General features: G+C 51.7%; 1 protein-coding gene across 1 annotated transcript in view; it reads left to right on the top strand.

Moving 5' to 3' along the window:
- The first annotated feature begins 711 nt into the window (after positions 1 to 711).
- Positions 712 to 14,944, top strand: part of Toll-6 (Toll-like receptor 6) — a 50,857-nt gene continuing 36,624 nt past the window's right edge. Inside the window, exon 1 of the mRNA XM_076829349.1 lies at positions 712 to 5,227. Coding sequence (XP_076685464.1) covers positions 1,567 to 5,211 — 3,645 coding nt within the window. The 5' untranslated portion in view covers positions 712 to 1,566 and the 3' untranslated portion in view covers positions 5,212 to 5,227. The remainder of the gene's footprint in view (positions 5,228 to 14,944) is intronic.

Raw genomic sequence — 14,944 nt, 5'->3', positions numbered from 1 at the left:
AAGATAAAGCCAAAGACCCAAGCCCTCGATCGGCCAAAGCAACACGAAATAAGGAGCCAAATCTATTTTCAACGTCAGAAATAAAGCTCCACGCTGAAAAAGTGACCCACGAAGCAGCGCGTGTAACAATGCTCGGCCAGTCGGCGATCGACGATCGTGTCGCGGCTACGAAATGTTAGACATTTTCCTTCACTCACCGCCTCGTAGATCAGGGTGGTCGCCCGGGTCGGAGTAGGATTACATCGTGCCCAGGATGAGGGTGGCCTTCGACGTCGAAGGTGTACACCGTGCCCTGCGATCGTCCAGCAAGTTGCCGCGAAGACGCACTCGTAACAACACTTTCCGCGATGGCAAAAAAGGCGCGAAGCTAGGGCCAGCTCGCGAGCAGCGTCCCTCCCCGTTCGCGTTTACCACACCGCCGTATGTATTGCCGTTCGTTCCGCGAGTAAATATACAGAAACGCGACGTGTTCGACGACGGACGAGTGGAACGCGTGCGATTTCCACCGTCCACGAGAGAGAGAGAAGGACGCCGCGGCTCGAGGGAACGTATGCCATCCTTCTTCCACTATGGCGGACACCGTATAGACGCGTGCTCTCCCGCTCTCCTTCCCGGTGTGTTGGTGCTGCCGCCAGTGTTGGGAGTAGGAACGATTGCCGGACGCTGCGTCGAGTTAGATACTACGGAGATCTCAACCGTCAGTCGCGCGGTGGCCACCGTACCGAGTAATACGGTTTTCGGTCGTTTCCGAGCATCTCGTCCCCTGTCCTCTTCCCTGCCACTGGGAACTCGTGGATATTCAATCTCGTCCAATAATCTAGTGGGATTTCAGTGAAACACGGGGGGCCGTGATCACGGAGAGTGTTGAGTTCAATAGCGCCACTAATCGGACATCTCGCGGATAAGCGAAGAAGTTTTGAAATTTTGGCGGAACACCGAAACCCGCGGTGTCTCGGATAGCCATCGAAAAAGTATGCACGAGAGCGCGGTGTATCGCCACGTTCAGTCAGCTGTGCCGGTGAGTCAGTCGTGCGAACGTTTACGATCATTCCGATAGAGGCCAGCGGAGTAATCGCGAAAAGCTTCGTGTTCGGCTATCTCTGTATTTGCTCTGTCCGTGAACGCGCGTATTTCGAGAGGATTTCCCAGATAGAGCCGGTCGAGTGACCCACTGGAAGAAGCCGAGCGCGCGGTGGACTAACGAATCGCCGCGCCGAGTGAAGTGTGATTCCTGAAGTGCGAACTACTCGAAAGTGAATCCCAAAGTACCGGGTAACACCGGTGCCCGCTGACCGTCGGCTCCCCGGGATTCTCAACTAGCGGGAGAATCGGTAATCACGGACCGAGGCTATCCGTGATCGCTCGATCGCATCGAACGAGCCGGGAGCGAGTTTCGGTATCGATTCCAGCCGCCACACATGTCAGTCGATCGGAGTAAATATTGGAGGGCGTGCACGAGCGACGACAACAGCGTGCGTTAATAACGGAACCCAGGACGGGGAGCGTGTAATGACCGGGAGGTAGCCGAGGAGCGGAAACGAGGGAAGGCAACGAGTTCGCTAAAAGATGCGTGGGCTCGTCGGTCCCCGGGGATCGGTGTCGTTGTCGTTCGTCTACTGTTACTGCCTCCTGTTCCCGGTGTACCACGTGCTCGCCGTAACCAGCGAGCTGCCACCCAGGCTCGACCTGCCCGAGCACTGTTCCTGGGAATCGCGTCAGGATGGCTCGGTCACCTGCATCCACAGCTACGCCAGCTACGGCTCCCTCAGAACGAACTTCTCCCAGACGACCAGCGAGTACGTGACCTCCGTGAACGTGGTCTGCGAGGACACCGAGACCCTGGAGAACGGTGTCCTGAACGTGGACGGGTTCGTGCAGCTATGGAGGCTACGATCGCTGAGGTTGACGGGGTGCAGGCTGGTCCACTGGCCGGCCAAGGTGCTCAGCGGCCTCCGGGACCTGCGGAATCTCACCGTGAGGAGCTTGAACGGGCGGAAGAGCAAGTACAGCTTGGAGCTGGAGAGCGGCGCGTTCGACGCTGTGCCGCAGATCGAGAAGATTGACCTGTCGTGGAACAACATCTGGCAGATACCGGAGCACTTGTTCTGCCCGCTATCGAACCTGTTCGCTCTGAACGTGTCCTGGAACATGCTGAAGGACATCACCGAGCTGGGATTCAGGGACGTGGCGGAGAGGCACCCCAGGCGCCAGCAGGAGTCCACGGCGTCGCCGTTCTCCTGCTCGTTGGACATGCAGTCGTTGGACGTGTCGAATAATCAGATCTCGGTGCTGCCCGCTTATGGATTTTCCTCGTTGAAGCGGCTCAGGGTGCTGAATCTGTCGAGCAACGCGATCTCCATGGTGGCGGACGAGGCGCTCCACGGGCTCAGGTCCCTGGAGACGTTCGATCTCTCCGGGAACAGGATCGTCGCCCTTCCGACGGAGATGTTCAGGGACGCGGCCAAGTCGCTGAAAGAGTTGCGACTGCAGAACAATTCCATCAGCGTGCTGTCGCCCGGCCTGGTGGCGGACATGAATCAGCTTGTCACCCTGGATCTGTCTGGGAACGCGTTGACCAGCTCGTGGCTCACCTCCGCCACGTTTTCAGGCCTGATTCGGCTGGTTCTTCTGAATCTGTCCCACAATCGCATCAACAGAATGGACCCAGCCCTCTTCAAGGACCTCTACACCCTTCAGATATTGAATCTAGAGTACAACGAGATCGAGACCATACCCGCGGACACGTTCGCCCCGATGAGTAATCTGCACACGCTGGATATAGCGTTCAATCGATTAACTTACCTGGACGCGTACTCTCTGAACGGCCTGTTCGCACTTTCCCTGCTGTCGCTGGACTCGAATCAGCTCGAGGGGATCCATCCGGATGCCTTTCGGAATTGTTCCAGTATGCAGGACCTGAATCTGTCCGGCAACAGCCTGGACAGCATACCGGTGGCCCTGAAAGACATGAGAATGCTGCGTACGCTGGACCTCGGCGAGAATCAGATCAGAAGCCTGAACAGGCCCGGCTTCCGGGGAATGTCCAGCCTCTACGGATTACGAATGATCGGGAACGAGATCACGAACGTGACCGCCGAGGATTTCGCCGAGTTGCCCGCGCTGCAGATCCTGAATCTGGCGCGAAACAAGATCGAGGTGGTGGAGGACGAGGTGTTCTCCGCGAACCCGGCGCTTCAGGCGATACGTCTGGACTCGAATTTGTTGCAGGACATGTCCGGTATATTCAAGAGCGCGCCCGATCTACTGTGGCTCAACATGTCCGACAACATGATCGTGCAGTTCGATTACGCTTACCTGCCGGATAAATTGCAGTGGATGGATCTGCATAAAAATCTTATTATGGATCTCGGCGCGGCGCCGCAGGCCATGAGATTGCAGACGTTCGACGTGTCGTTCAACCGGCTAACGAGGATCCATTCGAGGTCCATACCGGACTCTATCGAGATTCTGTTCGTCAACGACAATCTGATACAGACCGTGGAGCCGCAGACGTTCTTCGAGAAGAAGAATCTGACCAGGGTGGACCTCTACGCGAACCAGATCGTCAAGATGAACCTATCCGCGTTCCAGCTGACCCAGGTGCCGGGCAATCGGCAACTGCCGGAGTTCTACATCGGCGGCAACCCGTTCATATGCGACTGCACCACCGAGTGGCTGCAGAGAATCAATTCGCTGCCGCTGAGACAGCACCCGAGGGTGATGGACCTCGAGTCGGTCTATTGCAGGCTTCCTTACGATCGTCACAAATCGTTCATACCGTTGCTCGAAGCGAAGCCGTCTCAATTCCTCTGCACGTACAAGGCCCACTGCTTCGCGCTCTGTCATTGCTGCGACTTCGACGCCTGCGACTGCGAGATGACCTGCCCCACAAACTGCACATGCTATCACGATCAATCCTGGTCGGCGAACGTGGTCGATTGCTCCAACTCCGGCTACAAAACGCTGCCGGGTCGATTGCCCATGGACGCCACCGAGGTTTACCTCGACGGGAACAATTTCGGGGAATTGAATTCCCACTCGTTCATCGGCCGGAAGAACCTGCAGATCCTGTACGCGAACGATAGCAACATAATCGCCATCAGGAATCACACGTTCAGCGGGCTGAAGCGTCTGCTGGTCCTTCATCTCGAGAACAACAAGATAAGCGTGCTGAACGGGGTGGAGCTGATGCCGCTTGAGAACCTGAAGGAGCTCTACCTGCAGAACAATCTGCTGACGTACATCGATAACGGTACGTTCCTTCCGCTACGTCAACTGGAGGTGCTGCGGCTGGAGAACAATCGGCTGGGCACTTTCGCCGTTTGGCAGCTCGTCCAGAACCCGTACCTGGTGGACATCGGCCTGTCCAGCAACCCGTGGAGCTGCGAGTGCTCTTACCTGGACCGTGTGCGCGAGTGGATGGCCCGTAACCGGGCGAAGATCACCGACTGGAGGAGCGTCACCTGTTCCCTAGGCGTGCCTATAACTCTTCCGGCGAACGGCTCGGTGGTAAATTGCGCAGCATTAACGGGCACGACCTCGGCCATCGAGACGCGACCGCTCGAGGCTTACCTGCCGCTGCTGTTGGCCACCGTCGTCCTCATTTTTGCCATGGTGGCACTCGTTTGCGGCGCCTTCAGGCACCGACGCACCCTCAGGACCTGGGCGGCCAGCAGATGCGGACTGCGCGCCTGCTACAAGACGGCGGCGTTCGAGGATCAAGAGAAACCCTTCGACGCCTACATCTCCTATTCGGCCGTGGACGAGGCATTCGTCTCCACGATCCTTGTACCCGGCCTGGAGACCTCGTACAGATTGTGCCTGCACTATCGCGACCTCGGCGCCGGCAGCAACGTGGCCGACGCTGTAGCCGAGGCGGCGGACTCCTCGAGGCGCACCATCCTAGTATTGTCGAAGAACTTTCTGCACGGCGAGTGGGCCAGGTTCGAGTTCAAAGCGGCCCTGAGGGACGCTCTGAAAGGGAAGGGCCGCTCGGTGATCCTGCTCCTGGTGGGCGGTGTGTGTCCACGGGATCTCGACGCCGATCTCAAAAAGAGAATCTCCTCGCACACCGTGCTGGTGTGGGGGGACAAGTTGTTTTGGCAGAAGCTCAGGTTCGCCATGCCGGACGTGTCCCCTGTTCCTGTTTTGGAGAGACCCCTGCCATTGCCGCCGCCGCCGCCGCCCCCGGTCCAGCATCAATGGACGTAGAACTGTCATTATTTAGGTAAGAGACATTATTTAATCGCCTTGCGCTTTCGCTCTTGGGTGCCATCCGTTTTTGTCCACTTTGGGGGGGAACGATGGGCGTCTTATGTGTAGCGGTCGAGAACAATGCTCGGAGTCGGACGGGACTAAAAAATGACTCTGCAGGGTGTTTCGGGATGTATAAGGGTTACAAAGTTAACCGGTCGATGGAAGTCGTAAAATCTGACAAGACGGTTTCAATGGACGGTCAAAAGAAAGCTTAAATGTGAACGGTAACAAAAATGTCATAGTTTAATAACAGTTGAATGGCCATAAAATAAGTTTCTTTCTTCAAGAAAAAAAGACCTCCCTTCGGAATCTCTTCCATTACTGTTTTACAGGGAATAACACTTGTTTGCATCTCTCATGTACGATCTACCTAGTATATCAAAGTCCAAATCATACCACTTCAGTTCCATATCGTTCGCTTCGTGTCTCAGCGAAAAGACTCACCGTCCAGCAATTTTAATCGCGACGATTCGCACGGCTGATTGCCACTAGCAGCTATTCCTGCGACACAGAGAATTACCATCGTTCCCATCCGCTCTGCCTTTCTCGCGTTTGTAGACTCCGAGTGAAATCTCTCGGTCCGCGATTCGATCGGATTTATAGCAGCGCTTAAACGGTCCGATCCGTTCATAAAGTTGAAACTCGAGCTGCACCTTCCGCCGTAACAGCGGCAATGGTCGAAAATTATATATCATTTCCGAATGACAAACTAACGAGACCCGTGTAGCCGTGCCATTGAACACCAGCCCCGACCTACAAGCCCGATTTAACGGCACCACCATTTCGCGCCATTGTGATCGGCGCCATGAATGGGGTCATCTTCGGCGGGCGGGTTTGCGGGAGCATATGGACCGAGGACGAAAGTATACATACGCGGGGTATTACGCGTTAAATTTGTCATCGAGGCGGCCAGCCAGGCCTGCTGTCGTCCAGCGAAATTAGAAAACTCTATTGATCGCGAGAGTCTCGCCCCCCCCAGACTGGCAACGATTGTCACCCACTTACCAATTAAGTCGCCTTTATCGGCATGGCTCCCTGCCAGGCCCACGTAAAGGAGCAATAACTGGGATTGCGTGTCCCGTGTACATTCAACGACTACGCCACCTTTTAGCGATTAATCGCTGGGCGTTCTTGCCGTTCTTAATTCGATACAGGCCGCGCAGCGCATCTGCGCGACAACCTATCGCGTCTAACGTCAACGTGTCCTCGATCCTCATCTCTCGCGATGCGTCCCAACACCTGTCTACGCTGTCCGAGAGCTCGGTGTCTATTCTCTGACACGATAATCTCGCTTCACCCGTAAAATTGATACACTCTGGCTCTCCTGTTTCATCGAACAATTTCGCGCGACGATTAGGGAGGGTCGCGACCCCCGTGAAAGGGTCAACGAGCAGGATGAAAATGAAATTCGAGCCATCAGTTTGGTCTGACCCGCGTGATTTCTCTGTTATTATGCGATCTACTAACGAGACAGCACGGCCCGACCGCCAATCAGCGTCGTTTCATCCCACCCGGAAAAGAGCCCTCGCCTACGGATCGATTCTAAAACAATCCCCCGAAGGAGGGCGGCACCCCGCGCGAAATCGAAATATTGCAACAAGCCGCATTGTGTCGCGGCGTACAAGGAAATTAGGAAAGTCAATTGATCGGTCGATGCCCCTCTCTCCCCAGAATTCTGCAACAATGTCGCGGCCACCCCCCTAGTTTCGCCATTCTGCCCGGTTTTTGTTCGCATTGGGTGGGCCATTCACGGGAAACGCGGCGAGGCGCGTTAACTTTCCGTGACACGCTTCAGTTTCAGCTGTTCCCCGTCCACGAGCCGGTTGGTCACCTCGTGGAGGGTGAGTAGAAGGGCGGAAGGGACCGAATGGACCCTTTTTATCCGTCGAACTAGCGCATTCACGCCTGCGTTTCGGACGTTTCCATTAGCGGCTGATCCGTTGATAAGCCGCATCGATACGGGCCCAGATTGTAGCCCCGAAGTAACCCCCCGACATCCGGCCGTCTTAGGGGATTACCGAGAAAAATATATTAGTCGAACGATGCGTGAATCCAAGCACCGCGCCATTGTAGGGCGCATAAAAAAGGTAATGGGCATCCATTTGGAATTTTGTGCTATCTACGGGCAGGCCAGCCCGAGGTCCTCGAGAATCGCGTGGCAATTTTCTTCTTCATAAATCCCCATCGATCTCGGTACGCGGATTCATCCGTGAAACTGTGACTATTATTCCTACACCCTGTATCCCCCCACAACTCCGCGACTTTCACACTCGGATCCAAGGAAAGTTATTGTCGTTGAGCCGCCTTTTCGGGAGGGTAAAATGTGATTCGCAAAAATATATTCGTCCTGAAGGAACGCTGTATCGTTTTATCCGGTGATTCCGTGGAACGACGCATGGTAGAGGGCCTTATTTTAAATTCCTCCTCGTTGGAGCACTCTGTAAAAATTCGCGTAGATCGCAGCGCGCGCTGAGAGGCTTATTTTTTAGCGTCTCGAATATTCGTCGGTGGATCTAGTTGCGAAGAGACAGGACCCTCGACTCCTCCCGCGTCTTTTCATCGAGAAGGAGAGAGAGAGAGAGAGAGAGAGAGAGAGGTGCTTTGTAAGATCAGATCCCGAAAAGGCAGACGGTAAAGGAGAAGCTAGGGTTTCGTCAGGGAGGGGAAAAAGGGCTCGTGCTCTTTTTACCGTGATTTATTACACGCCATACGCTCAGCGGTGGGGTCCTGTTGTCAGTTTCGATTTCGGCTATGATGTACGAGTCGGTGTGGATCAGGGGAGCGGGAGGGGAAAAAATGGGTTTCCATTCGATATATCGGCTCGGCCCCGTCGTAAAGCCACTTCATAGCGTGCTTCTAAATGTACCCGGCGTAATTTAGTCGCCATAATTCCGTTGTATTTATGTGTTTTCCCGCGACAGCGAAACGGATGGAGCCGTAAAAGGTCCGCGGGATAAAAATTGCCGCGCGAGATCACCGGTGAAAAATGCTTTCCCGGCGTCGATCGTCCGAATATCCCCTCGCTCTCTCTCTCTCTTCTCTCACTGCTACCCCCTCGCGAATGTACGTGTTTCGACTGCTAATTGCGTCGTGAGAGCAGCTACGCTCCGCTCTACGGGTTGCAAACTTTCACCACGGGGGAAAAAACCGCCTGGTAATCCAGGCTGAAAGCGAGTCGAACGGAAAAGGAAAAGAAAAGGGGGCTGTCTCGAGGTGTCTGGCCAGGGAACAGGTAGAACCTGCGATCGCGGTACCTGTTCGTGCGGCCTTTTACATTTGTACCTGACAACGGCTGGACCGAATCTGGAAGACAAATGGGATTACCATCGGACCTTGCGTTTTCCCGGCTCCGAGGGGACGTTAGAAATTAAAAGAGGATTTGTACCCTGGCGGTTCGTCCCTTTCCCCCGTGGCCGCCCATTTCTTCTTCGATGGGTGGTCGTGTTCCGCTGCGCCGTCCCGACTTTAAAGTCGTGAAAGTCGAATCTCACCGCGTCTCTTTCGCTCTTCCTTTGTCGCGTTATGGAAATGAGACGTGTATCGAGTAGAGCCAGGGTTTCTGGATGCACCGGGCACCGTTCAAACCTCTCTTCTTCTCCCTCTAGTTTCCTGTAAACGATGCGGTCTCGGAGTCGCAGTGAAATTGGAAGTATGAGAATACCAGCACGGCGCGAGTTTAATGCACTCTTATTTAATCCCCGGCTGTATTCCGTGCTTCTTATTCGCCGGTCTCGGATCCTTCATTACGTGTTTCTTATCATGGTCGCGTTTAACGCACGATTATTTATTTAGTCACAGGCGTCAAAGGGCCCACTCCAGAATTAATTGAAAGAAACCGTCGCGCCCGCGAGCTTCTTACTCATTAGAAGTTTCTACGCACATTACGCAAATTGCGCGATAAACTTTACGATCCGTGGTGCACGAGAGCCCGACCGCGCGGCGGGGCTTTAATTACACGCACACCGGAAGAATAGCGTCGTTACCTCAAAACGTGGGGGATCCGAATGCCGCCCTCGAACTGTACAGAGAGAATAGAAGATTCTAAAATGTGTCCCGTTGCAGAGACAAATACAGAAGACATTTAAAAAAAAAACAAACGAGTGCCATTATCCTCTTCCATACCCATCGGCTTGAAACGGTACGTCGGACTTAACGCCGTCGTAAATTCCACTTTAATCTATTAATTCAACGCGCATTTGCATAACAGAGGGGATTCCCTTGTGTTTCGTTGACGTCGACGAAAAAACGCCACAGACGGTTCCGCTAGCAAAAATATCTTGAGAGGGAAATAAAATATATATAAAAAAAATTATGTTAAACGATTTTATTAAAAATGTAGTAAAAACTAAATTAAAATGCACTAAAAACTAAAAAATAATTCGTTTCTTGTTCTTCAATTTTGATGGTGTTAAAATGGTGTTTGATCACTTTAAATAAAATCGTGGGGCACGATATTTCAAGACAGGATATGAATCACTTTAATACTTCACCTTCTGGTTGCACATGGTGCCCCGCGGTTTTCTTTAAAGTGATCAAACACCATTTTAACACCATCAAAATTGAAGTACAAGAAACGAATTATTTTCTAGTTTTTAGTGTTTGTGGATTTACATTTCACAGCTCAGACTTCTTTACAAATATATTTTATTGTTGTATACAGTTTAACAGTTTAACGCCTGCAAAGTTTTAGTTTTACTATATACATACGTGACGGATCATTTCTCGATAAATTGTGTATTTTCGGTAATCGCGATGCGACTAGCGTCCCGAACGCAGCGGTTTTTTGTCGTTTTCGTAAAGAACGCGAGTGGCTGATTTCAAGTCGTTCGGATTTGTAGTTATGGGTTATATTTATTGATGACTGGGTAATTTTTTCACCCCTACGGGTTAATTTTTTTTCTAAATATTGTATTGTCATCCAAACTACGCGCGCCTGCAAAGTTTCAAGGCAATTGGATAGTTGGAAGTGGGTTAAATTTCAGTCGCCAGATTTGAACCATACATACAAACAAACAACCATACAAACAGAGGATCGAAGCTGAATAAAATCGTTTAAAAAGCGAAAAGCCATACGTCAATCGGAGACAATAAAATGATGCGTTGGCGCGTAGAGCGAGGAGCGTTGCCGCGATATACCGACAGCCATTCCGTGTCAGCGCGAATCAGGGGCAGGAAAGACGGCTGGCTCGACGTATCCGCGTATTGACAGCCGTAGTATTACATCCTGAGATTGGCGTATCAGTTGTCGCCGTGTCGGCGCGTTGCATTGTCCGTCGTCCCCGTCGAAATGCACTTCCGTGGCAGCCGCATCGTCACCCCTTGCTGCCCCCTCATTGTCAGCTCGGTGTTTTACGAGGCCGGCAGGCTGTGTTCGTCATTCGAGAGCGTCTATCCCCTCGTCTAGTCGGCATTGTAATCTCCTTTGCCTCGAATCACTTGAAAACCCTCGACGTGCATAAATGCAACTGTACGATGTTGATCGCGGAGCATCCCCGGGACAGCCGCCTGGAATACGCACCTGTTCGAGGTACCTAGGTAGCCTTTTGTTGCGCTAACGAACACGCCCCTGCTCGAGTCACGTTTCTTCCTTGCCAGACCAGGTATACGCATAACTGAGCGCAGCTACGAAGGAAACGCGTCGTACAAGCCACCCCCCGTGCGCCACGATCCTTTAAAACCTCTCCCCTCGTCTTTTGCTCGCTCCTCGGAGTCCCTGTTTCTCTAGTTCTCTCTGTCGGTATCCCTATGCTCGGGCGCGAACCTCTTCGAGCCGCTCTCGACGTTTCGACAGGGAGCGGGGGGGATCGCGAAAGTAAAACGCGTACATAGATACCCGCTTCCCTTTCGACGCCGAGGATCTCGCGGCAACCCCCCGCAGCCACCCTCGCCGCGCGCAACGCCGCGCGGTGAATCCCGTCGCTGCTGAATGAATGGATGAATAACGAGCGACGATCTCGAGTGCGATTCTCCGATTCTCTTTGCTCGTTCTACGCGAGCACCGTGGGCCTCGCGTGAATGGGAATCCGTGCCACAGTGGCAATGACTGTTATGAAATTCGTGCGAGAGACAGGGAACACACACTTGGGCCTTCTCTTTCGGTAGAATCACTAAATTTCCGAGATACAGTTCTCTAGTCTAGTCTAATCTACCTTCTACCACCAGAATTTTATTTAGTTTCGTGGAACGTCCCTTTAACACAATTCCATTTCCAACGGTCAAAACAACACGCACCCCTTGAAGGCTAGCTTCATCGAGGAAAATGCGCCCGGGGTTCGCGTAAAACGGTCAATATTTGGCTATTCGTTACCCTCCCGTGTTTTTCGCCTCCCTCATTAGCGAGTAGATCGGCGTTTCCGTCCGCCTCTCGAATCGCTAATGAAAAGGGCAGAGGTCTTCGATCAAACGTTTCATCTCCGTGGATGAAATAATAATCCTCCCCACCCCCTTCTAGACGCGATACCCAGCGCGTAGAGCTGGCAGCTTTACGACATCGGCGCGTTCTTAGAAATTCCACTAATCTTATCAGCCGCGCCCGTCTCCCGGAAAGCACCTGCATCCGCGCGCGCGATATTTGAGCAGCGGAGAATTTTTATGGCGCTTTTAGCCGCGTAGTTGTACACGCTATTCGCCATCGCCGAGGTTTCTTTCCCGCCCTCCCCTGTGACGGGCTCTATGCCGCGAGGAACAGAGCCGGCTTCTCGGCGAAGTCGTTAACAGACTTATCTCGGTGGCGTGTTTGGTGAATTTGGAAAGCATCCCTTCACTTCACCACTCGACGATTCCTGTCGTGCCGCCCGCGCCGCCTAACTTCGTCATCACCGAGAGCTCCTTGCGCCTTACTTAAGAGCTACTTCCACTTTTAATACGCGCTTCATGCTTTTTATCTTATCGAACTTCCTCTCCGCCTTCGCAAGGCGTGCTTCTTCTTTTATTAGTTACAATCTCCATTACTCTCGTTTCGCGCTAGGCTTCTCTAGTGCTTCGACTTACGGAGGAACGAAGTTAGCCAGGCTACTCCTCCCTTGGCTTTCGATTCGCTGAACAAATCCATGAAATTTCTCAACTCGCGCGCGAAGCATTTCCCGCATACATTTTCCACCTCTGATATCTAATGTACTTCCACCGCCCCGGTATTTCTCGTCGTCGTTGGTTTACAGTCTCTGGGCGACAATTTTTCATCCCCGTCCCTAAAAATTCTTCCTTTGACCCCGGCCGTTTTAATCATTAGCGGACGAGCACGTCACGGGGATTACAGAATGTTTATTCCGGCGCGGAGAAAAATATTATATCCGACCGTTTTTTCTCCCTTGCCGGTGAAATTTCTCACAGTACCGTCCGTTGTATTTTTATCATGGCCAGCGTAATACGGCGGGTGTGTATACAGGTTCCGTAAAATATGGTTACGTTGATTACTTTTTTTTCAACCCCTCCGCCCCCCCGCCCATCGTCGGCGTTCTTACGAAGCGCTCCCGCGCGGATCCCCGTTTTACTGCGCTTCTCCCCCTCGCGTGTTGTTCAGTTAATGCAAAGGATCGGATATGACTCACCAGAAGGGACTAGAATTTTCGTAGATTCATGGCCGTGTGTGAATCGATACGCTCCGCGTTGGCACCGCCGCCCTCGACGCCGGCCAGCAATTCCCTTTCAATCCACCCCCTCTTTTAGACGTCACCCGAAAACTGGACTGAAGTTCTTGCTGCCCCAGTCGAGCCGTTGTCGGACGTCGAAGAGGCGAAACATGGTTTATTTAAGGAGGGCGTTGTGGGGAGAGAACACCGAAGGAAACGGAACCGCGCGAAAGAGCAACGCGGCCACCGGAAATAACAGACTGACCTTAAACGCGGCCACCGGCGCAAACTTTCAGATGTTATGAGTGTAAACTCGACCCGGTCTATCGTGGTCCCGCTGCAGCCAGATACCCACTCGGATCCGTTTTATTTATGAAACGAAAACATTCTCGCAGAGCGCGCGCCGCGGAATAATTTTCCGTGAGCGAGCGTTTCGAATTAGCTGCTGCACAGTGGAGTGAAAGACCCTAAAATTTGGCATCAATTCCTGGGCGTCATGAAAACTTGTGTTAATTAAATAACTCGATCAGAAACGATTATTTTAAAGTAAATAAAACAAAAGATTCCTCTTTTAAACTTATTTAATACATTTCTGTACATATTTAATAACACAATCTGTGAAATATTTTTATTTATTTTTTTGATACGGCAATGCAGTGATCATGTCAATGATCATGTGGACTAGTATCGCTGTCACCATATTCATTATCAGACTGCAACGGTGTAGTATGATCATCACGACTTATAACTGGAGGCAATAATAAGTTTAAAGCTTCTTTGGGCAGAGATCGACGATTTTTTGGGGGTAATCGTCTCTTGCTGGTTATTACGGGATGTTAACTTAATAAGAAGTGATTTAAAATATCCTGATTGCAAAAAGACATTATTTTCACGAACTCGGAACCTTTTTGGATAACTTGAAATTTTAGGGATTCGAGCAAAAACGAGCAGAATCTGAAAGTTAATCTCAGTTCTTTGATAATCAGAGACGATAACTGTGCAAAGAACAATGCTTGATCAGACTTGGAAGTTAACTAAATGTTTAATTGTTTGTGTAGATCAACTATGGTAATTAAGGTTATACGAGGCAATTTTGAATTAAACTTTATGAAGGTATTATTGCTTGTCGCAAACGTATAACAGCAAAGAGTAATTAAATAAACATCTGAAATTGACGTCTTCATCGCGAAACAGAAGTTTATAACACAGAAAACATATAAAATACCTACACAAAATCGTTTGATAGATCGCCTGGAAGAAACATGTAATGGAGTTGCTACGTCTAATTGTTTTTGACCGACTCGGGAAAGGAAGGAAGAGTTGTAGCAGGCTGAGGATATATTTCAACTATACCAGGGATAAAAAATCAGATATGTAAACATTCTTTTGTATTTCGATTTTTCGCCAACTTTTAGGGTCAGCCACCCCACTGTGCGCTATCTGGTTACGCTTCTCCTCGATACAAAAGTTACCGTTTGCCCGCGTCGCGGGCCGAGTTTCTCGTTTCACGGACTGCGATGCCAACCAGATGAAAATACACCGTGCTATTTACTTTGAAACCTCGACATACGTGATCTCGACGGAGAAAATACACGGTTTTTCTTACGGTCTTCGCCCCGCAAGCAAGCAGCTTACTTGGAGATACCGTACAGGGCGGCTCGCGGCGTCAAATAGATAAGACCGTGTTACCTTTCCACGCGAGTGCAGCCCCGCAGTCAGACTTGGACTTCAAGAGCGTTAACAAATTCGTCGCGATTCCTAAACGTAATTTCCATTTAAATTCCTCGCGAGACGGGGCGGGAAGAGCCGAGCTGCGCGAGATACAAGCGTTAATAACACGGAGATTACCTGCCATCGCCATTTACCACGATTCTTATAGGAATCTCTACCTGTGGGTATTCCTCAACTGCGGCGATGCTTAGAAACAGCAAACCGAAGCTCGTGACTTGTCGCTAGAAACAACCACCCTATCTCGCTATATTTCCTCCACGCATAATGCGAGGGGGGGTGAGGCCGCGCTGCCTCCCGCACCCCTGTAAATTGGGCCGGGGCTGCGCCAACAGCTGCGCGACACCGTGGAGAATCCCGAAACGCAATCAATTTATCAGACGGAATCGCGC

This window comes from Andrena cerasifolii, chromosome 16, assembly GCF_050908995.1.
Source record: "Andrena cerasifolii isolate SP2316 chromosome 16, iyAndCera1_principal, whole genome shotgun sequence".
Classification (NCBI taxonomy): Eukaryota; Metazoa; Arthropoda; class Insecta; order Hymenoptera; family Andrenidae; genus Andrena; species Andrena cerasifolii.
This window is presented reverse-complemented; position numbering and strand designations above follow the sequence as displayed.